Here is a 23,653-nt window from a genome sequence, read left to right on the forward strand (position 1 = left end):
TTTTGGGGCACTCTTTTGGACTCCTTTCCTCTACTTCCTTTTCTTCCCGATTTGGGCTCTGTTGTCTATGGTTCTTCTCCATTCCTCCCCGAGAACTTTGGTCCTCCCCCTTACTTGGGTTGGTTAGCGTAGGGAGCTCCACTCCCTTCCTTGGGGTTCCTCTCTTTTTCCCTACTGCGGGTCATCTCCCACCTCCTCCTTTCCCTTTTGGGAAGGGGTCCCAGTCCATGCCCAATACCACCGGGTACGGTAACCCCTCCACTACCCTGACCCTTTTCCAGCAAAACCTGCCCCAGGCTTCCAGGGGCACATAGGCCATCGGGCAGTGCTTCCTATCCCTGTGGACGTCCTCGAGTTTCATCCTCGCCCCAGGGATGAGCCAGTGTGGCTTTACCAGCCCCCTCTCGATGAGCGAGCAGGCTGAGGCCATGTCCACCAAGCTCCTCTGGGGCTTCCTCCCCACTCTCACCAGAATGGTGGCCAGTCCTTGCCTCTTCCCCTGCCCTCCAATGTTAGTCCAGCCGCAAAACTTATCTAGGCTGCATTCCATTTCCGGGCAATCCCCCTTTTTATGTCGCGGTCGTCAGCACTGACAGCACACGAGTTGTCCGGGGTGACTGGGGGCTCCCCGGTATCCTCCTTCTTCCTCTCTGGGCCCTTCCTAGTGGAGTTTTCTCGGGTTTTTCCCCCCATTCCAGGTCCCTGCATGTCCGACCCTCCTTCCGGGGGAAGTCTGCTTCCACACATTCCTCGGTTAGTTTGACCACTACCTCCACTGTGCTCGGATGGTGTCGCCTGATCCAGACTCGCACTCTCTTGGGGAGGCCCCGTAAAAACTGTTCTAGGACCAATCCATAATTTCTCCCACTGTTTGTGTATCCGATCACAGCCAACGAGTGGCCCAGTCCATCAGCTTCCGGGAAAATGCCCGGGGCTGCAACCCCCACATCCACCTGGCCAACCGAAACTTCTGGCGGTATTTTTCCACCAATAGTCCCACCTGGTCTAGGATGGCCACCCTCACCGCCTCATAAACTCTGGCCTGGTCATTACTCAGGGCCATATAGGCTGCTTGAGCTTCGCCGGCCAGACAGGGAGCCAGCCCTTGGGCCCAGGTTGCCCTATCCCATTCAGCGCCCATTGCTAACCGCTCGAAGGTGCAGAGGAAGATGTCCGGATTATTGGCGGGGCCCATCCCGCTCAAAGGTGCAGAGGAAGGTGTCCGGGTTATCGGCAGGGCCCATTTTACACAGTCTCAATCCCAACACCCGGGGACTCACCCAACCCCCCACCGTGGGACTCACCAGTCTCTGTAGGAGCTGCTGCTGCACATTGGCTTGCTCCCTTATAAAGTCCTGCAGGCTTTTCTGCTGTTCTACCTGCCAGGAGAGTAAGGCCTGCCCCTCTAGTTGGTGGGATTGCTGGAAGGCTTGTAGCGCCTTTTGCATCTCCTTTTGCTGCTTCGCCAGCCACTGCAGGATCCCTTCCATCTCTGGGCCGCCACGCCCTCATGCTAACTTTCAGTCTCAGACAAACCCCCACGTGTAGCGAGGCGCAGCTGGACCCCTCTTGCTTCTGTCCCTGCTGCCCTCACAAACCAGTCAGGGACGCCTCAGGTTGATGCAATCACCAGTGCACTTTATTTGTAGCCATTACCCACCACCACCTTACTATCCATATACAGGTTTGTTTCACAGCCAGCTTTACAAGCAGCAGACCAGAGCCACCTGCCCCTCTCTGCCTCTAGCCTCTCCCTTTCTCTCCCTCCTCCCCACCCTTTTATAGCCCCTGTCTAATTAGGCTGGCACCTGTTGCTAGTTGCCAGGCAGGCACAGGCCTATTCAGCCAGCTCCAATCTCCCCTTAATTGGGGCTGGCGTGGCAGGGGGCTGGTTAAGCACTCCTTACCCAGCACCCTCTGTCTCACCCTCCCTGTGGAATAAATTTTCTTGCCAAAGAGGTCTAGTTCCTTCCTCTTTGGGGTTCAGGCCTGATGTCCCTGCTTCTTCTTTTCATTCACGGCAAACACTACAAGGGAACCTGAAGGGGGGTGGTTGTAAAAATGTTCACAATTCTGTGAAGGGACATAATATCTCCTTTCTAGGCTCTAGGATGGCCTCCTTTACAGGAACTACCCTAGAGGGTCCAGCAGAGGTCAAAATGTCCATCAATCTGTGTGATTTTTCTTGCACTGCCTTGGGCTAGATATCCAGAACTGCAGCCACTCATTTTAACAAGTCCTTGTACGCTCTGAAGTTGTCTGGTGGGGACAACGCAGACTCTGCAAATACTGCCTCATCTGGCAACAAAGAGGAAGAGGCCAGTGGTTGTTGAGGTGGCCCTTGTCCAATTCTTGCACAGAAGAGTCCCAAGTAATTGATTCCCCTTGCATAATTCTGGTACCCGCAGAGAGGGATGGTATCTACTAGATGCTGTAGAGCATGGGGGAAGCCCCAAGAACTCCAGAAGCGTCACTGGTATGGTGGTAGAAACCAGCTGTGCACTGCCATTGATCCTTAGGTTGAGATCTGGAACCATTTGGGTAGACACCCTTCTGGGGTTGCTCCTGGAGGCAAGAGATCCAACCTCAGAATGTGAAGAGGATGACGAGTCCACTTCCTCTGGCCAATGGTGCAGCTGACAGTGACAGTACCGGGAGACCGGTTGTGAATAAGGCGATGGTGAAACCATTGTTGGCTTTCCCCTGGATGGAATCCGCCAAGACACAGTAGCAGCCACCAGTACTGACGCAGGCTGGAGGATCCAACATGCCCACACCCTGGGCTGGGTGGGAATCTTGTCCCATAGGTGAAACTATTACTGCCAAGAGTTCAGTATGCTTCGTGTGTAGATGGTACCGTCAAAGGCTTCTGACCCTGCAGCACCGGGATTAGTCTCAACAGGCCCTTCCAAGGTGCCGAAGGCAGCAATCCTTCTTTGCAGGGAGGATGTGCCGGGCGGTGCCTCTTCTTTGAGTACCCTTCAATGTCCTTTGCAGTACCCGGTGCCTTGCCTGCAGATCTAGAAGGCCCTGACACTGAGTCCTTCAAGGACTTACAAAGTCATTTCTTCAGTACCGGTGAACTGGCTTGCCTGAAGACTCAGCTACAGTGGGCAGAGCACTCCTGACTGACTCAGACATGCTTTGTACCTGTTCAGAGTCAGAAGGTTCTGAGGGAGGGTGAAGTGCAGAATCCATAAGCAAATATCTGAGCCTAGCCACCCTGTCCTTTTTTGAATGTCCCCCAGACATTTCAGGCAGCTAAGGTGGGGGGGGTCAATGACCGGCATTGGCTTGCCACAGGCATAACAGGCCTGGAAGGCAGGAGAATGCGACATGAATATAGTATTCTAATTGGTAACTCTAAACAAAAACACTAATCTAAGCTAAACTAACACAATAGGAACTATATACACAAGGAGTGGGAAGATTCTTGAAAAGCAAAGATCACAGCTCTAACAACCGCCACTAGTGCTAGGAGAGAACTGGGAGGGGCTGGGAGGCAGTGGGACCCATATACCTGTGTACAATGGCGTGAGGAAGTACTCACGCTCCCCTGACAGTACTGCTGAGGGAAAAATCTCTGACAACTGCGCATGAGGTGTGCACACACCTACAGTGGAATGGACATGTGCAATTACTCAAAGAACTGACAGATTTAGGAGAAAGGTTGTGCACTTGAGCTGTGGGGTTCAAGTTTTATCCTTTTTTAATACTTATTTTTCAGGACTAACGAAGTAAAACAGTAAAACAGAAAAAACATGCTTGTTGACACTCTCAAGTAACTACATTGGTGAGGCAAGATTTCCCTTCAAGAAAGCCGTGTTGACTCTTCCTCAACATATTCCAGCCACTGGATCTTGATACACTTTGCTAAAGAGCCTTTTAGTGTTAGGTATCTTCTGCCTGTGTAGTCCATGATCAAGGTGTTTCTTCACATTCTCTTTGGTAAGTAGAGTGAGCTCCACGACCACAAATTATTTATGAAATATTCTCTGAACCTTTTCCAATTTTTCAATAGACTTTTTAAAGTGTGGATACCAGATTTGGACACTGTATTCCAATAGTAGTCTCATCAATGACCTATACCAAGGTTCTCTATTAACACAGCCAAGTATTGTGTTAGCCCTTTTGGCCACTGCATCACTTTAGGAGCTCATGTTCAGTTGGCTAGCTACAATGGCCCCTAAAACCTTTTCAGAGTCACTGCTTCCAGGATGGAGTCCCCTATCCTTTGTGACTTACATTCTTGTTCCCAGATGAATGTTCTTGTATTTAGATGTATTAAAATGCGTGTTATCTGATTGCATTCAGTTTCTCAAGTGATCCACATTACTCTGTATCAGTGACCTGACCTCAACATTATTTACTACCAATCTTTGTATCATCTGCAGTCTTTAAATGACTTTTTATTTTCTTCCAGGTCATTGATAAAAATATTAAATAGTATTTGGCTGAGAACAGATCCCTGTGGATGATGGTGGTTCTCCATTTACAATTACTTTTGAGATCTAAGAGTTAAGGACTTTTTAATCCTTTAAATACGGACCATGATGAGTTTGTATAATCTTACAGAAGCCATAATACATTATATCAGTATGATTATCTTTAACAGCCAAACATGCAATCTTGTCAACAACAGTATCAGGTTCATCTGTTTTCCATTAAATCATATTTATTGGTATTAATTTTGTTTCTGGCCTTTAACTATTTATTGATAGAGTACTGTATCAGCCATTCCATGATTTTGCCTGTGATTAATATCAGGCTAACCAGTCATCTGTTACTGGGGTCATCCTGTTTACCCTTTTTAAATATTGACATAACTTTGACTGTTTTCCAGCCCTAGCTTCCATAAAATACTTATGAGTTCAGTACAGAGACTGAAGATTATAATTAACATTTGTCTACTTTTTCCTGACTTTTCAAATTGAAAAAGAAAAGTGAAAAAAAGATTTCTCCCCTTTCCTTTTTTGGCTGCAAAATGCAATAGAATAAATAATGTCTAGGATTTAGTTTTGTTCATTTTTCTGGGTTTTTTTCTTCTTTCCACTCTATAACATTTTCCTCAAGTTTGGAAAATTACAGAGCAACAAAAGGAAAACTTTGTAACTTTTCCGAAGTTGGAGAAGTTTTGAAAAGTTACAGAGTAGCAAAAGGAAACATGAAAACTTTAAAAATGAAAAAGTGAAGGAAACCTCTGGACTTCAATCTATTGCACTCAGTGGCAAAAGCTAAAAAAAAAAAAGCAAAGAAAAAGGGGGAGAAACAGGAGGAGGTCAGTATGAACTAAGAAACCTTTAGTGCATGGCAGCCGGGTCCACACAGACAGTTATAGTATGGCAGGCTAGTCTGAGGTAGATTTAAATGACTGCTTGCTGTGAACTGTTTGTATAGACGAGCCCTAACACAGTTAGCCCTAACATACTAAATGCTAAAGAATCACCTCAGAAATGAGTTTCAATAAACAATTGAGAATGCTTCACAAATGAAAATGAAATACTTTGATCTTCATCTTGAGATGCTCTCATGCATTCACTAGTCTGGCCCAGTCACCAGGAGGACACTTCGCTGGGCAAGATGAACAGCAATTATGTATTATCAACATATTAAACCTCTCTCTTAAATGGCTTTCTTAATGACCTTGCACACCCATTGAATAAGACAGGTGACAGCACGGAACTCTGTGGTAGTTCACATGTGGGCCCTCGGTGCAGAAGAGCAATTGCCCATACTACTCTCTAGGATCTTCATGTGAGAAAATCACAAAGCAACCCAAGGACAGTCCAACCTATTTCTGCCAGGCTCCTCAGGCATGTTAAAAATCCACAGAGTTGAAGGCAGCTGATAGATCGAATATCAGCCTGGGCACAAAAATCTTTATCCAACATTAGGTGAGGATCATTGATCAGCACAATAAATACAGTCTCTGTGCTGTACCCAGATAGGAATCCTGACTGACAAGGTCAAGATACTCATAGTTGTATGATCACAACCTTTTTCATATTTGTAACCAAAATTGGAAGTTTAAATTTGGGTTAATGCTTAGCAAGATTCCCAATGTGAAAAGATGACTTTTTGAGCAGAGGCCAAGAGTGAGTCCTTTAAAGAAGTGGTTCTCAACCAGGGGTACATGTACCTGGGGGGGTACGCAGAGATCTTCTGGGGGTACATCAACTAATCTAGATATTTGCCTGGTTTTACAACAGGCTACATAAAAAGCACTAGCGAAGTCAGTACAAACTAAAATTCCATACAGACAATGACTTGTTTTTACTGCTCTGTATACTACACACTGGAATGTAAGTACAATATTTATATTCCAATCAATTTATTTTATAATTATATGGTAAAAATGAGAAAGTAAGCAGTTTTTCAGTAACAGCGTGCTGTGACACTTTTGTATTTTTATGTCTGATTTTGTAAGCAAGTAGTTTTTAAGTGAAGTGAAACTTGGGGGTATGCAAGATAAATCAGGCTCCTGAAAGGGTTGCAGTACCACTGCTTTAAAGCAACTGGCATCCTGCCTTCCTTAAAGGAAACATCGACAACCCCATCAGCAAAAAGGAGAAGGATGCAGCACACAAGATTGGCATAATGTTCTACTAATATGTCCAGAACCTCGTGAGTGACAGTGGTCTAAACCCAAGCAGGGAAAATCTATCTAGGTACCTATATGCTCCTCTTCACTGTAGTGACTGAGGACCTCCCAATTAAATAAAAGAACTACAACTACCAAACATTTTTCTCTCTTTCCCTTCCTGTAAAAGTAGCTTGAAAACTAGAATATGTTTTCTGCCTCATCCCTTGTCTCCTCCACATATGTGTGAGGATTACATGAAGACATATTGTGGTAACACAAGTAAATAGGTTTTGCATTTAGTTTTGAAAGCTGTGAGGCTAGTGACCATTTTTCTCTCTCTGAAAGTGAGTTACAAAATTTGGGTCCCACTCTCAAGAAAGTTCTGTCTTCTGTTGGTCATAATTCTGGTGGAATGTAGCTGTTGTAGGAAGTCATGGTCAAGAAAGAAGAGATGATCTCTTAGATTTGGGACAATCTGATGGATCATTCTGAATACCATGACAGAAATTGAATTTGGCTCTGTAAGTGATGGGGAGCCAACGCAGAGGGCAGAGCAGAGGCAATATGTTTATAGCCATCTGTGTTACTCAACAAATAGGCTGCTGCATTTTGTATTAGTTTAAGCTTATTTAGTCAGTTTGGCTTCATTCCCACTATAAGGAGTTGCAACAGTCAAACCTGGAAGGTCACAAATGCATGCACTACTATGACCAGATTTGTAACTGACAGGATGGAATTGGATTACCCATCAGAAGTGAATAATCTCTAACACACACTGATCTGTGGTAATTCCAACCCATAGCAAAAAGAACATGAATCAAATGGCTCCCAAAATGAAGGAAAGGCAGACATACGGCAGACTGGATTTATGCTCAGTCAGTATACCAAATCTCGGGCCTGCTACACAAACTAATGGATTAAAAACTGGCTGACTGATAGGTCTCAAAATGTAACTGTAAATGGTGAATTGTCATCGAGTAGGTCTGCTTCCAGCGGGGTCCTGCAGGGATCGGTTCTTGGCCCTATACCATTTAAAATATTTTATCAATGACTTGGAAGCAAACAAAATCATGACTGATAAAGATTGCAGATGACACAAAAACTAGGGGAGTGGTAAATAATGAAAAGAACAGGTCACAGATTCAGAGCGATCTGGATCATTTGGTAAACGGGGCACAAGCAAACAACATGTGTTTTAATACAGCTAAATGTAAACCTAGAACAAAGAATGTAGGCCATACTTACAGGATGTGGCATTCTATCCTGGGAAGCAGTGACTCTGAAAAAGATTTGGGGGTTGTGGTGGACAATCAGCTGAACATGAGCTCCCAGTGTGATGCTGTAGCCAAAAGAGCTAATGCAATCCTGGGATACATAAATGGGGGAATCTTGAGTAGGAGTAGAGAGGTTATTTTACCGGTTATTTGGTACTGGTGTAACTACTGCTGGAATACTGAGTCCAATTCTGGTTCTCCCTGCCCTGGGATCCTGCTTCCTACCCCAGCCCCCTTCTTGGGCTTCTCCCTGTTGGAGGGGTCCTTTCTGAGTCCCCATGCTAGCTTGTTCAACAGGTAGTGCAGCCTGGGTTCCCACGGTACCCTACTGAATTTGGGATTCTGTCTGGGTCCCTGGTGTATGTTGCTGAGCTCAGGACTCTGTTAGGATCTCTACAGTACCCCACTGAGTTTGGGATTCTGTTTGGGTCCTTACAGTATCCTGATGAACCCAGGGTTCCGTCTGGGTCCCCTCTGTACTCTGCTGAGTGTGGGACTCTGGGTCCCCACTGTACTCTCCTGACCCCAAGGCTCCGTCTGGTTCCTCACTTTACTCTTCTGTGCCTGGGATTCAGTCTGGGTCCCTGCTGTATCCTGCTGCACCTGAGGATCTGTCTGTGTCCCCACTGTACCCTGCTGAGTTTCCCCTCTCTCGACGTGGGCCAATTCTTGTGCAGGGCCAAGCATTATTTCCTCTGCCCCTTGGCTCCCACCTGCACCCAGACCAACTCTTGTTCTAACCCAGGGGTCTCAAACACGCGGCCCGCGGGGCTATTTCCTGCGGCCCGCCAAGCGGCCCGCGCCTGCCCCCCCGGCCTACCTCCAGGGCAGGGGTGGGCAAACTACAGCCGCAGGATTGCCCCCCTCAAGCCCCGTGCCGCTCCGGGGAACCACAGCCAATGGGAGCTTCGGGGGAGGTACCTGGAGGCGCGGCAAGCAGCATGCGGAGCCCTGCGTCCCCCTCCCCCAGGGGCCGCAGGGACATGGTTCCAGCTACTTCCCGGAGCGGAGTGGGGCCGGGGCCAGCAGCCTGCCCTGGCCCCAGTGTGCGCCGCTGCCACCCCGGAGCCCAAAGCCCTCTTGCACCCCGCCCCCCAACTCCCTGCCCTGAGCCCCCTGCCTGCATCCCACACCCCTTCTGCACCCCTATCCCCTGCCCTGAGCCCGCTGCCTGCACCCCAACCCCCTGCTGCACCCCAACTCCCTGCCCTGAGCCCCCTGCCTGAACCCCAACCCTGTCCTGAGCCCCCTGCCTGAATCTCAACCCCCTGCTGAACCTCAACCCCCTGCCGCATCCCACACCTCTCCTGCACCCCAACTCCCTGCCCTGAGCCCCCTGCTGCACCCCACACCCCAACCTCCTGCCCTGAGCCCCCTGCTGCATCCCACACCCCTTCTGCACCCTGAGCCCCCTGCCTGCACCCCAACTCCCTGCCCTGAGCCCCCGCCACACCCCTCATGCACCCTCTGGGGGCAGGGAGTGGGCGGAGTTGGGGTGGCGACTTCAGGGAATGGGTTGGAATGGGGGCAGGGAAGGGATGGGAAGAGGTGGGGCCTCATGGAAGGGGTAGAGTGGGGGCAGAGCCGGGGGCAGCAAGGGGGGGTGTGTGTCAGTGATGCGGCCCTCGGGCCAATGAACTGGCCCTCATGGTCATTTGAGTTTGAGACCCCTGTTCTAACCTGACAAGTTGGTGATGATTTTCTCCAGTGAGGTACTTACCTTGTCCAACTCCTGTTGGCACTTCCTAAGCTGGTCCCTCAGGCCTTGGGGAAAATTGTGTTCTCCCTTTCAGTCCCCCTTTGCCCTCCTTACTCTGCCTCCCAGCCACCTTACTTCCTTTCCTAGATGGTCCTGGACCCTCCTGGTCCCAGGCTGCTGTCCTAGCCCTTTTTGCATGAGGGCTGAGAAACCCACCCAGTCTCTCCCCAGAACTATGGGCCAAGACGCCCTTTACCACCCAGACAAACAGTCAAGCTCTCTGACCCCGTGCCTCCAGCTCAACTTCTACAGTGGGGTAGCCTTGGGTCTCGCTATGGATACAAGAGACATTCACTGGGAGGTGTCTGTCCAGGCTATTTAACTTCAACTGGTCTTCCAGAACCAGAGTGCACCCAATACAAGTCCCTTAACTACAGTTCCTCCCACCCTAGCTGCTATTATCCACCATGTGCCCATCTCAACTCTCAGAGTGGACCCCACAGCTTGGTCCCACTGTAGTAACAGTTTAGGTAGATACAGTTCATAATTGGGCATTGATTTTTTTTTTTTAATATGCCCAGCCTGGCCACAAGGGAAACAAACCCCAGAGCCTCTTGGTCCCTTCCCACTAGTATTTCCAGTAACCTGCAGGGCTCCCCAGGACCCTTGTAGGTGCTGTGGGCCTCTTGAGTTTAGGACACAGGGTATTTCCGACTTGAGAGCTTCCCCTGGGTTACCCCCTGGTGAACTCCCCTCAGTTTACTACATTGTCCTGGTCGCTTGTCTCCTTCAGCCTCAGAGAAGGCTTCAGCTCACTCCACCACGTCCTCCACTGAGGCCAGCCGGAAACACTTTACCCAGCTCTGTGCCCCTCTGGGCAGAACCTTCAGGAACTGTTCAAGGACCACCTGATGCAGAACTTTCTCCCCTGACCCGGTCTCTGGGCAGAGACACCACCTCAAGAGGCTGCAGATGTGCCCCTCACGGGAATGGTTCCACCAGGAACCTGGGCCGATAAGCCTCTGGAGTCGGCCCTAACCGGTCCAGGATAGCTGCCTTCACCACCGGGTAGGAGTTTGCCTGCTCATCATTTATTACCCAGTAAGCCACCTGCACCTCACCATTCAGAAACTGTGCTATGTGGGCAGCCCAAATAGACTCCTCCCAGTTCGCTGCCTTTGCCACACACTCGAATGTCTGGAAGAAGGCCTCTGGGTCATCTTGTGCTCAAAGGTTTGCAAGGCCCAGACCCCAGTCCCATCACCAATTGCATTACCAGGTGTGGTGCAGCCCAACCGCTTCTGTATCCACTCCTGTTGTTTGGAGTGGACTTCTTGCCACCTCTGTTGTGTAGTGAACTGGCCTCCTGCTGTTTCTGCTGATTTTTCCATCATCTGCATCAGCAAAGTCTGGGTCTGGTGTTCTTGCTGTTTCTGCATAGCGGCTATCTTCTGCTGCTTCCCTGACACTAGCAGGCTGATCACCAACTCCATCTTTCCACTTAGTATAGGGGTGGACTAAGACCCCACTTCTGGTATCATCTGTCACCAGGATGGCTGCCGATTCACCTTTGCTCCAAACATGGGCTGCCACGCCCAGTCTCAGTTAAAGGGGTTTATTCTTTTACAATAAAGGTTAAACAACTAACCAACCAGAATGCAGTCTTAAGTCAGTACCTGGCCCCCAGTCTTCAGGGCAACCCTGCCCAGCTCCTGGCATCTTCCTAGCCTCAGCCAGCTCTGCTCCCCCCTTGGAGCAGCAGCCGCAGGGTTGCTTCCCTAAACCCTCCCTTGCTCCAGTGACTCACCACAGAAGTTAGTTCCACTCCTGTGTGGCCTTTGCTGCCCAGGACTCAGCCTGTCACATTCCTTCCCTCTCAGCTGCCTACTAGCAGCCCTTCATAGACCCAGGTGTAGCCCAGCTCTCTTAATTAACGGGATTAAGCTCACCTGCTCCAGTCCAGGGGAGCAGTGCTCAGTCTATCCACAGAGACCAGCTACCCTGTGACAGGAACAAATATTTAATAATGAGCTCTTCAATCTAGCAGAGAAAGGTCTAATAAAATCCAATGGCTGGAAGTTGAAGCTAGACACATTCAGACTTGAAATAAGACATGATTTTTTAATGGTGAAGGTAATTAATCACTGGAACAATTTACCAAGGGTGAATTCTCCATCACTGACAATTTTAAAATCAAGTTCGGATGTTTTTCTAAAAGATCTGCGCTAGGAATTAATTTGGGGAAGGTCTATTGTCAGACCAGATGATCATAATGGTCTCTTCTGGCCTTAGAATCTATGAAAGCACATATGAGCAATAGATGCTGCACCTCGCTTCTCTCCGAGGTGCTTCCCTTTACCCTGCCTTCTGTTGTTGGCCAGGCTGAGGTTTTTGGAAAAGTGAGCAGAAGTCGCCAGATGAAGGATATTGTCTCTGGCATTGGAACAAAGACAACATAATGCTTCTTTTCATTTGATCAGGGAGAGCAAGCCTCAGACACATTCCAGTAGACTTTGTGCTATTCTGGGGACAAATCCAAGCCATCCAAATAGTAACAGCTCCACAGCTGTATTACTTATTAGTATGATGTCACTCAAAATTCTATCCAATTACTTTAAAATGATTCAGCACATCAATGATCAATGCACATATAGGAAAGGAAAAGTCCAAGAGTTAGAACAGAAAATTTAGAAACTATAAAACTAAAAAACGTAAATTAGGGGCTTCCAGTTGTAGAATTAATTTATATTGCAAATGGTCTTTCATAGTTGGTGCCATCCAATTACAAATATATAAAAGCTCTAGGAATGGTACTTTTTCTAATTCAAGCCTGTCTAGCTGCATCAATGTAATCTGGATTAACCTATTAAAAGAATTAGTGAAGAAGTTTGAATAAGGATACATATACAAGAATGTCTTCACAATATTTGCATTCCTGCTTGCTCAGAGCATGAGTCATTTCCTATAACTCTTTCTACAGCAAAATATGCATTTGTCTCGTCTAGACACAGCATTTTATACAGTGCTACTGGGATGCCTTAACCTACTTGTGCTTTTCTATCTTTCAAAGAGAGACGGGAAAGTGAGCTCTTTTTTGTTTTTATGCAGTTAAATATATGCATTGCAAAGTGAGTCTGAAATCAAATTACAACAATTTAAAATCATTTGTAGGATTTTTTTAATGCGTCCTACTGGATAATTATGCATGCTAGAATGCAGTCGTCCCTTACCTCCTGTGTCAGAATCATATTAAATACATGCTTATTCACTGATATATGGTCCTAAAAATCATTTTTAAAACGAGCTACAACTTCCTTTCGTTTTACAAAGAGGCTGATCCTTAGAAGGTGGAAGAGTTCTTTGTGTCCCAGTTTTATAGCACAGTTACACTGACATAGCAGACATCGCTTCACATTTTGGCCCCAATTCCAGAAACACTTAAACATATGCTTAAGTCCTGTCCTGAATAGAGATGCTTTTCTGAATCAGGCTCTTTATTAATATGACGAAGGAACAAACTGTAAGAGTTTCATTTGACATGGTAAGACTGTATCTGTTACATAAAGAAAACACTGCAATGCAAGTCAGGAGCACAAGGGGTCTTTTGGGAGGTGATGTGTGTATAGAGATAAGGTGTTGGGCAGTCCAGGACTTTGTGTGTGCAAAGTGTTTGCTGCTGCCCATGGTTTTATGATAATTAGGTTTAGTTTTGTACCATTGTTTTAAATCAGTAACATTAATAATATGAAGAGACCTTTCTGCTTTAATAATGCTGATAGTTATTGCTTAGTGCTTCATTAGTAACATCCACTACTAGCAAACTTACATTTGCCTTTGGCAACATTAAAAATATAGTTATTCATTAAAAATTAAATACCATGTAGGTCTTCAGTTATCTGTGATGCTACAAATCAACATTATTTCCCAAACTGCAATCCATTCTAATTGGATAAGCTGTATCACCAACACTTAATCTCTGACACAGGTATCTGTGCCCTTAGAGAAGTGTATTAGACATCTTCAGAAATGAAAAATCAATCAGGATCAACTTCCAATACAGAGCAGGGGCAGATCCTCCATTGCCCTGTACTCTGTCTGGTCAAAGTGGATATTAAATGCTAGTAAATTAGAATGGTAACGATTTACACCCACTTTGCACTGGTGTAAAAATGACTGCACATAATACAGGGAATGGGGAATCAGGACCAATGTACCTAGTGACCTAAGCAAGGTTAAACTTCTTCAGTAACAACTGTATATATAGGAATTTTTACTTACTTTGGAGGGGGACCCTTCTGTGATTTTCACCAGCTGCCAGAGAATAGAGTAATGAGAACACTGTAGTGCCTGAACAACTATCTGTAATAGAGGGAACACAAAGAATGCCAATACACTGGAAGACATCAAGTACAAGTCTTTAACTAAAATTTAGCTAAAGTTTATGAAGAATTTTGGAAAAGAAGCGATAATAGCTCTTGTGTAGCACTTCTCATTTTCAAAGGTATGATTTTACCCCTTAGCATCTTAGGCCTGGTCTACACTAACACCCCAATTCGATCTAAGGTACGCAACTTCAGCTACATGAATAATGTAGCTGAAGTCGACATACCTTAGTTCGAATTTACCGCGGTTCAGACGCGGTCCACGCGCAGCAGGCAGGCTCCCCCGTCGACTCCGCGGTACTCCTCTCGCTGAGGTGGAGTACCGCAGTCGACGGCGAGCACTTCCTGGTTCGACTTATCGCGTCCAGACCAGACGCGATAAATCGAACCCGGAAGTTCGATTGCCAGCCGTCGAATTACCGCGGTAGTGTAGACCTGGCCTTAGTATCAGTAAAGACTGTTTACCTCATTTGGTAGGGAAAAAAATTGTAGGTGCTGTGAAGGAAAACTGCAACAGTTTTTGTCTGTCAGAGCAGAGTAAAGAAAGGCATAGGCAAGTCTGAACATGACAAAAGTATGATCCAGCATCTGGATATCTCCATGTAAAAGCATGTGTTTTAATCCATCGAATTCTTAAACTGTCAGTATGACAGCCTGGTAACATGGTGCAAATCAGAGAGAACACATGTCTCATGGAGATGGCAGGGATAATATTAGTGCTACAAACAGAGATATCAGTGGGAGGTGTCACCTGAAATTCAGTAAAAATGTAAAGGACAACTGTTACTTCCTCTCAAAATCTTGTCCAGATCAGTGATGCTTCCCACAATCAATAGAAATGAACAGTCTAGGGGCAGAGAAGCTATACTGGAAGAGTGCTTAACTTTTTATTTCTCTATGCTGGAGGTTTTGTGTCAGGTTTTACGTGAGGATAAACTACATTTCATAAAAGCAAGAACACTAGGTGGGGAGCCACCTAAGACAGCGAATGGGAGATGCCGACCAGAGGAGTGCATGCTAAACCCTACCCTTTCCATAGAGACAGGCTTCTTAGTCTGGGCTCCAGAGAAGCAACTAGCTCTGCTTGCAATTCTGAAGCCAGGAACCTTCTTTAGAGTTAGGCACCTTAAGCCATTTTAGCAAGAAGCTACTGGAGGAGGAGGTGCCAACCTTATAACTTTTAGACCAGTCATTAGAGCACTGGCCTGGGATGTAGGAGATCCAGGTTCAATTCCCCTCTCCATCAGAGGGGGAGAAAGGATCTGAACAGGGGTCTCCTATCCCTCAGAAGACTACTCTAAACACTCAGCTATGGGATACTCTGAGGTGGGGCTCCTTCCATCTTTCCTGTTCAAGCTGTACCACTGCGCACAAATAATGAGTGACTGGTGCAGGGGGAATTGATGCTGGGTCTCCCACATGGGTGCCCGAACCACTGGACTACAAAGTCATTCTTGCTCTCTGGCCCAGTGATTGTTCCACTGTGGACAAATACTTAAATAGTCATTGAACCAGCATTACAGTGTAATCATAATTCTAATCTTATCTAGCATGTATGTAGCACATTCCATAGCAGAGGAGGAAACCGAGGCACAGGAAGAGTAAGGACCAGATTTTTAAAGGTATTTAGGCATAGCAATGCCTAAATACCTTTAAAGACTGGAGCCTAAGTGACTTAGTTAAAGTTACACAGTGAGTCAGCTGCAGAGCCAAGAACAGAACCCAAGTCTTCTGACTCCCGGCCATGCACCTCACTAATACTGACCTTTCATTGAAAATCCCAGGAATTTCATTAAAATTAATTTCACTGTGTGACCAAAAAGCATGGTTTAAACTGTGGTATCAGGAAATTAAAGGCTAGGGCATCAACTTATTGTGCTTCTCTATGATTGTTCTACTAAAACTCATAAAGCTTAACTCCCCCAAATGATATAATGTATATATTGCTAATTGTACCTGTTCTGGCATGGCTCCATGTTCAATTCCAGTCCTCAGTAATCTGTAGCAGTTACTAAACAGATCCCATTTTGTGAGATCATGAGCACTAAAACAAGAGGTAATAAAAAGACATTAGTTGAGTTTCATGAGAAGAAAACTGTCTCTATGACTCAATCAATAGTTCAGTATTTGTTTGCAATGCTGAGACAAAAGAGCAGTTTGAAAGACACTTGTATAAATTAGTTCACACTACATTAAAATTTGAAGTTGTGCTTTTTCATAAACTAGGAATATTTTACCACAAGAGATTTTTGTTAATGCAGAATTAAAATCAATGCAAATAATACACCTTTATATATACAGAGGTAGCTGAATTGTGGCCAAACTACCATGTCTCAAACTTGTCTCTAAATCAGCTTACTTCTGTGATTCTAAACACTGCTGGAACTTCAGCAGGCATTTCTCTGGCATTGTGGCAGATACCCACAAGGGAAGTCAAATAAAATATTTTAAATGAAAAATAATTTTTAGGCAAAGTAAATTTAGTATTTTTCTCTAGTTATTTGCAATAAAATATTTAATTTTAAAATAGTAAACATTCTAAAATATCTAATGTAAGACAGAAGGGATCTAGTTACAGGAGACTGGAGGGGAAGAATACTGAGAAAAGCTCATGAGACCCGTCACTTCACATCAAGTTATAAGGCCCTGATCCTGCAAAGAGAACCATATGGGTGGATGCCTGCATCTACATAGAAACTCACTGATTTCAATGACTTAGGCCTTGTCTAAACTACCACAATAAGTCAACCTAAATTACACTACTCCAGCTATGTGAATGTTAACTGGAGTCGACGTAGATTAGGTTGACCTACTGCGGTGTCTACATCACGCTGTGTCGAAGGGAGACACTCCCTCGTCGACTAACCTTCCTCTTCTCGTTCCGGTGGAGTACTGAAGTCGACCGGAGAGCGCACTGCATTTTCACCAGACCCGCTAAATCGACCCTCGCTGCATCGATCACAGCAGCATAGATCACCGTAAGTATAGACATGGCCTTAATGTAAAGCTACACTCTTATTGCTGAAGAACTGATTGTTATACGCAGTTATAAAAACTAATCCTTTTGTACTGAAAAGTGAGGAAATATTGGGGCAGTCTCTGCTATTGGTTTGTACCTACTCATATTGTCATTTAATTAAAAGCTCTTGAATAGCAGAATTGTAAAAGACCCTAAAGACAAACAAACAAACCAACCCTCATAAAAGCTGAATTTCAGGTAGGCTTGGCTCCATGACAATAAGATGTGTATTATGTAAATTCTAGCCCCCAAGTTACTGTCTCTGAATAATCTTGTTGTATACACTGACCCTGATTCAACAAAGCACAAAGACTTGTCCACACACAAAAGTTGTACCATTTGAATAATACCAACAGAGTTAAAGCGGTACACAACCTCCTAGTGTAGATGCAGTCATGCTGAAACAGTTTATTTCTGTAGGGAAGGAGAAAATAAAAATTCTGTCTTATTTGTGAATTTTCATTCTAGGACCCTCAATGACAGACAGACAGTCTTCACAGGAGTGTTCTGTTTCCATGGCAACTGAAGACAGACCAGATCTTTGCTTTATGCTTGGGCTTAGGTCTGCCCCTCAGGAAAATTTCTCCAGAACGATAACCTCCAAAGCTGGAAAAGTACTAACTATACAAAAGTTTAAAAGTGCAATTCAACTCATCTATTTGCAGAAGAGTTTTGACATGAAATTTTGGGATTTCCTGGAGGAACACCCTCTTCTCTTCCAAACTAGTTAACAAGTGAACAACAGCCAGAAGAATACCTGGTCATAATGCAATACTCTGAGGGAGGGTCAGACTGTCTGACATGGAGGGTACTAGAATGAAAATTAATTGATAAGACAGGATTTTCCCTCTTAGTTCCCTCCATGTCAGACAGTCTTTACAGTGGGATTCAGAAAGCAGTAAATCATCCCTAGGGAGGGAAGATTCAATTTATGTATGCAGAACTGAAAAGACATTTCAGGGTTACTGGGGCACTCTGTTTTGTAACACCCTTCTACCACCAAATGCTGCATTAGCAGGGAGAGGATGGCAACGGAAAGTGAGGATTTAAGGCCATGTATAAGCTTTACAGGCCCTCCTCAAAAGTTTGCAATGACAAAGAAATTGGGGGTGTGGTAAATAATGAAGGGGACAGATCACTGATTCATAGAGATCTGCATCGCTTGGTAAAATGGGCACAAGCAAACAATGTGTGTTTCAATAAAGCTAACCATAAATGTATACATCTAGGGACAAAGAATGTAAGGCATACTTGCAGAATAGGGAAGCAGTGACTCTGAAAAAGATTTGGGGGTCGTGATGGATAATCAGCTGAACAGGAGCTCCCAGTATGATGCTGTGTCCAAAAGAACAAATGCAATCCTGGGATGCATAAATAGGAGAATCCCGAGTAGGAGTAAAGAGGTTAATTTACCTCTATACTTGACACTGGTATGATCGCTGCTGGAATGCTGTGTCCAATTTCAATACCCTCAATTCAAGAAGGATGTTGATAAATTGGAGAGAATTCAGAGAAGAACCACAAGAATGTTTAAAGGATTAGAAACATGCATTCTAGTGAAATACAGCTCAATCTATTTAGTTTAAAAAAGAGAAGGTTAAGGGGTGACTTTGTCATAGTATATTACTATCTACCTGGGGAACAAATATTTAATAATGGGCTCTTCAGTCTAGCAGAGTCAGCTATAACTTGATTCAATAGCTGAAAGTTGAAGCTAGACACATTCAGACTGGAAATAAGACAAATGTTTAATAGTGAGGGTAATTAACCATTGGAACAACTTACCAAGCGTCATGGTGGAGTCTCTATTACTGACAATGTTTAAATCAAGATTGGATTTAAAAAAAAAAAAAGATATGCTGTAGGAATTATTTTGGGGAATTTCTCTGGCCCTGCTATACAGGAGGTCAGACTAGGTGATTACTATGGTCCCTTCTGGCCTTGGAATCTATAAAAGATGAGTATCTCTCTGCCCACAAGACCACTGCTCTTTTCATATTGGTAATGGCAGTTGTACTGGAGGCTTTGAATGCCTCTGCTATATGCACCTTTATTCCTTTGTAGGCTCTGTTCACACCCAACTTATGCATTTCCACTTCCTTAGAATGCATGCATTCAGCCAGTACAGTAACAATACAATTTCCTATTATATGAGGAAAATTGAGATGACCTTGGAGATGGAGGCATGGTTAGTTCATAGTACAATCGTGTATCATAGAACATGTAAACTCAGGTTTCACGGAGAGCACACTAAGCTTCAACCCCCACTGGGGGCAAGAAGGTGGTGAGCAGGCAAGATACTTTCAGTGAGAAGAGGAAGATGTACCAACTGCAAAGCTGAAAGGTGCTGTTGTTAGGACCTGCAGCCCACAGATTAAGATCATGACAGGAATTTGCATATTGGTACCAATGACATAGGGAAAGGTATACCCCAAAATAAAAAAACAGCGTAAGAAGGTCAGAAAAATGTCATCATGGCTAAACAACAGAGTAAAAGAGGCAGTTAGAGGCAAAAAGGCATCCTTTAAAAACTGGAAGTCAAATCCTACTGAGGAAAATAGAAAGTTGCACAAACTCTGGCAAGTCAAATGAAAAAGTATAATTAGGCAGGCCAAAAAAGAATTTGAAGAGCAACTAGCAAAAGACTTAAAAAAAAAAAAAAATTGCTGTTTCTTTTAAGTGCATCAGAAGCAGAAAGCCTGCCAAACAGTCAGTGGGGCCACTGGACAATCGAGGTGCTAAAGGAGCACTCAAGGAAGACAAGGCCATTGTGGAGAAGCTAAATGAATTCTTTGCATTGGTCCTCACTGCAGAGGATGTGCAGGAGATTCCTACATCTGAGCCATTCTTCTTAGGTGACAAATTTGAGGAACTGTCCCAAATTCAGGTGTCAACAGAGGAAGTTTTGGAACAAATTGATAAATTAAACAATAACAAGTCACCAGAACCAGATGGTATTTACTCAAGAGTTCTGAAAGAAATCAAATATGAAATTGCAGAACTACTAACTGTGGTATGTAATCTATCACTTAAATCAGTGTCTATACCAGATGACTGGAGGATAGCAATGTGACCTTAATTTTTAAAAAAGGCTCCAGAGGCAAACCTGGCAATTAGAGGCCAGTAAGCCTAACTTCAGCACAAGGCAAAAAGGTTGAAACTATGGTAAAGAACAGAAGTTATCAGACACATAGATAAACACAATGGAAGAGTCAACATGGCTTTTGTAAAGGGAAATCATGCCTCAACCAATCTATTAGAATTCTTTGAGGGTCAACAAACATGTGGACAAGGATGATTCAGTGAATGTACTGTAGTTAGACTTTCAGAAAGCCTTTGAAAAGGTCCCTCACCAAAGGTTCTTAAGCAAATTAAGTAGTCATGGGATAAGAGGGAGGGTCCTCTCATGGATCAGTAACTGGTTAAAAGACAAGAAACAAAAGGTAGGAATAAACGGTCAGTTTTCAGAATGGAGAAAGGTAAAAAGGGGGATCTCCCAGGAATCTCTATTGGGACCAGTGCTGTTCAACATATTCATAAATGATTTGGAAAAAGGGATAAACAGTGAGGTAGAAAAGTTTGCAGCGATACAAAATTACTCAAGATAGTTAAGTCCAAAGCAGACTGTGAAGAGTTACAAAGGGATCTCACAAAACTGGGTGATGGGGCAGACCAAATTAAATGTTGGTAAATGCACAGTAATGCATATTGGAAAATATAATCTCAACTCTATGCACAAAATTATGGGGTTTAAATTAGCTGTTACCACTCAAGGAAGAGATCTTGGAGTCATTGTGGATAATATTCAGGAAACATCAGCTCAATGTGCAGCGGCAGTCAAAAAAGCTAACAATGTTAGGAACCATTAAGGAAAGGGATAGATAATAAGTCAGTAATTATCATAATGTCACTATATAAATTCATGGTATGTCCACACCTTGAATACTGTGGGCAGTTCTGGTCGCCCCATCTAAAAAAAAAAGATATATTAGAAATGGAAAAGGTACAACAAAGGGCAACAAAAATGATTAAGAGTATGGAACAGCTTCCATATGAAGAGAGATTAGAAAGACTGGGACTGTTCAGTTTGGAAAAGAGATGACTACAGGGTGGTATAATAGAGCTATATAAAATCACAAATGATGTGGAGGAAGTGAATACTGAAGTATTATTTATCCCTTCACATAACACAAAAACAGGGGTCACTCAATAAAATTAATAGGCAGCAGGTTTAAAACAAACGTAAGGAAGTACTTCTTCACACAGTGCACAGTCAACTTTTGGAACTTGTTGCCAGGGGATGTTGTGAAGGCCAAAAGTATAACTGGGTTAAAAAAATAATTAGATAACTTCACGGAGAATAGTCCATCAATGGCTATTAGCCAAGATGGTCAGAGATGCAACTCCATGTTCAGGGTGTCCCTAAGCCTCTGAGTGGCAGATGCTGGGACTGGATGACAGGGGATGGATCACTTGATAATTGCCCTGTTCTGTTCATTCTTTTTGAAGCATCTGGCATTGGCCACTGTCAGAAGACAGGATACTGGGCTAGATGGACCATTGTTCTGACCCACTATGGCCATTCTCCTGTTCCTATGCCGGAAAACTGATAAAGTTGGTGGTCCTCAGATATCTTGTTATGTGAAGATGATGAGATTCTTATGGGTTTCTTACAGAGCTACATTCCTGCAGTCACTGGACTTGTCTTTCCAAAAAGTGTTGGCCTTGAGCCCCATGGTCAGGCTATGTTGTAAAAACACCAGAATGTCCTTTGCTTCAGCTGACTTTGCCTTGATGTGTATCCCATATAACCCTGATATCTCATCAGATGATACATATACATGATTTTGAATTTCCTCTAAAATACTGGGAAGATGTTAATCACTTTCTTAGGAGTAACTGTAGTTACTTCCTCTCAGCTTCCCAGCTGATGGGTTAGGCAGCACTGGATATTGGTTCATGAGAGATCCCTGGTGGGTGGGTGTGCGTGCTGCAAGTTTGAGAGGAGGTTACAGTTATATCTGTTGGAGAACTAAGACTTGAGAGTTAACAAGAAGGTGATTTTAATCACTTTGGTCTGTTCCTTCACCATCATCTTTACCACCTTTATTCTCAGAAGCTTGGGGGGTAGGGGAGGAAAGGCATAAAGAAAGCCCTTTAGCTCACTTCTGAGATAAGGGGATCACTGCCTCTGCTTTTGAATGTCTCTTCCTAATGTTTTACCTCTTTTGGTTTTCTAACTGGACTTGGATGCAAATAGGTTAATCAATAGGCTTTCAACCTGTCCTGTGATGCACTGAAAGGCTAGGTAATCTAGACTGCAATCCTTTGTTTCTAAGTGTGTCTTGCTGAGCCAGCTGACTCACTCGCTTCTTGGTGTAGAACCCTGAAGAATAGAGTGAGAGTTTCTATTCAAGACATGAACAAAGCTACTTCTCTAAGCAGTGCTGAATGTTTTCTCCCTTATCAGTTACATACAGACCATGATTCTCAAGAGTCACCTGCTGGAAATGGAGATGTGAGTTAGATAGTCCTTAGCATGAGACAGGTTATATTCCATGTCACCTTGTGGGGCCATGAGTATCCCCTACATGGAGTCTGTTGGTATCTGTTTTGCTGGCCAGCTTCTTTCAGCCTGACATCAGGTAGTTGTTAAATAATATTAAGAATGAATTCACCGAGGGATACTAGTTCTGGATCTGGACCAAGATCTTTATATATGGATTTGCTGGCTGGCAGTGAGGCAAGAATTGTTCTGGGTTATCCACGTATGAAACCAACAACCCCAGAAGCTCAGTCAGAAACTCTAATCTTAGGAGAGATATGCTAATGTTTGGCAAATCAGACACTATCTTCTGCCATCTCCCTTCTGAAATAAAGATTGTGCTGGATGATAACTTAGATGCTGGAGTTTTGTGAAGGCTGTAATTGGCCCTTACATTTGTTTGCTCAAAGCCATGTTTCTGAAGGCTTTTAGCAATGGCTACTGGACTCTGTGTAATATGAGAATGTCATTCAGACATCCCTTTCACTCGAAGGGAGGGATGATATACCATTTGAGTAGAAGATACAAGTCCAAAAAGGGAATACTTTGTATTGAAAATGCCTCTTGTTGGGGCAGAAGCTAACACTGTACTCCGTGCTGATTAGGCCTCAACTGGAGTACTGTGTCTGGTTCTCGGCACCAGATTTCAGGAAAGATGTGGACAAATTGAAGAGAGTCCAGAGAAGAGCAACAAAAATGATTAAAGGCCTAGAAAACATGACCTATGGGGGAAGATTGAAAAAACTGTGTTTGTTTAGTCTGGAAAGGAGAAGACTGAGAGGGGACATAACAACATGACATTTTAGTTAAAAATCTTTTAAAAATCCTATGAAAGCTTTGACACAGAGTCCTTCAAGTCTGCTGTGCACCCCTTGGAGGCAGAAAATTCTGGAGAGTTCTTCCAGAGGTCTCGTCTTAAGCCTCGGCTCAGAGCAAAGCTCTGTTCTGCCCCCAGCCGATGTGAACAGAGGGAGGGCCACTGCTGTGAAGACTGGCGAATAAGCTCTACCAGTAAGTCACCTAGAAGGTTTTACAGCATAACTATTTCAATGAAAACATCACACGCCCAACCAAAATAGTTGTAAGGCATTGATTTCAGTTGGACTTAAGCATATGTATAAGTGCTTTGCTGAATCAAAGCCCTCCTGTTG

General features: G+C 44.4%; 1 protein-coding gene across 1 annotated transcript in view; it reads right to left on the reverse strand.

Annotated features, from left to right (window-relative positions):
- Nucleotides 1–23,653, reverse strand: part of STAG1 (stromal antigen 1) — a 383,395-nt gene that overhangs the window by 87,380 nt on the left and 272,362 nt on the right. The window contains exons 21-22 of the mRNA XM_026649889.2: nucleotides 15,895–15,982; nucleotides 13,835–13,915 (exon numbers count right to left, since the gene is read on the reverse strand). Of these exons, the coding sequence (XP_026505674.1) occupies nucleotides 13,835–13,915; nucleotides 15,895–15,982 (169 nt within the window). The remainder of the gene's footprint in view (nucleotides 1–13,834; nucleotides 13,916–15,894; nucleotides 15,983–23,653) is intronic.

This window comes from Terrapene carolina, unplaced genomic scaffold, assembly GCF_002925995.2.
Source record: "Terrapene carolina triunguis isolate 2854851 unplaced genomic scaffold, T_m_triunguis-2.0 Scaffold88, whole genome shotgun sequence".
Lineage (NCBI taxonomy): Eukaryota > Metazoa > Chordata > Testudines > Emydidae > Terrapene > Terrapene triunguis.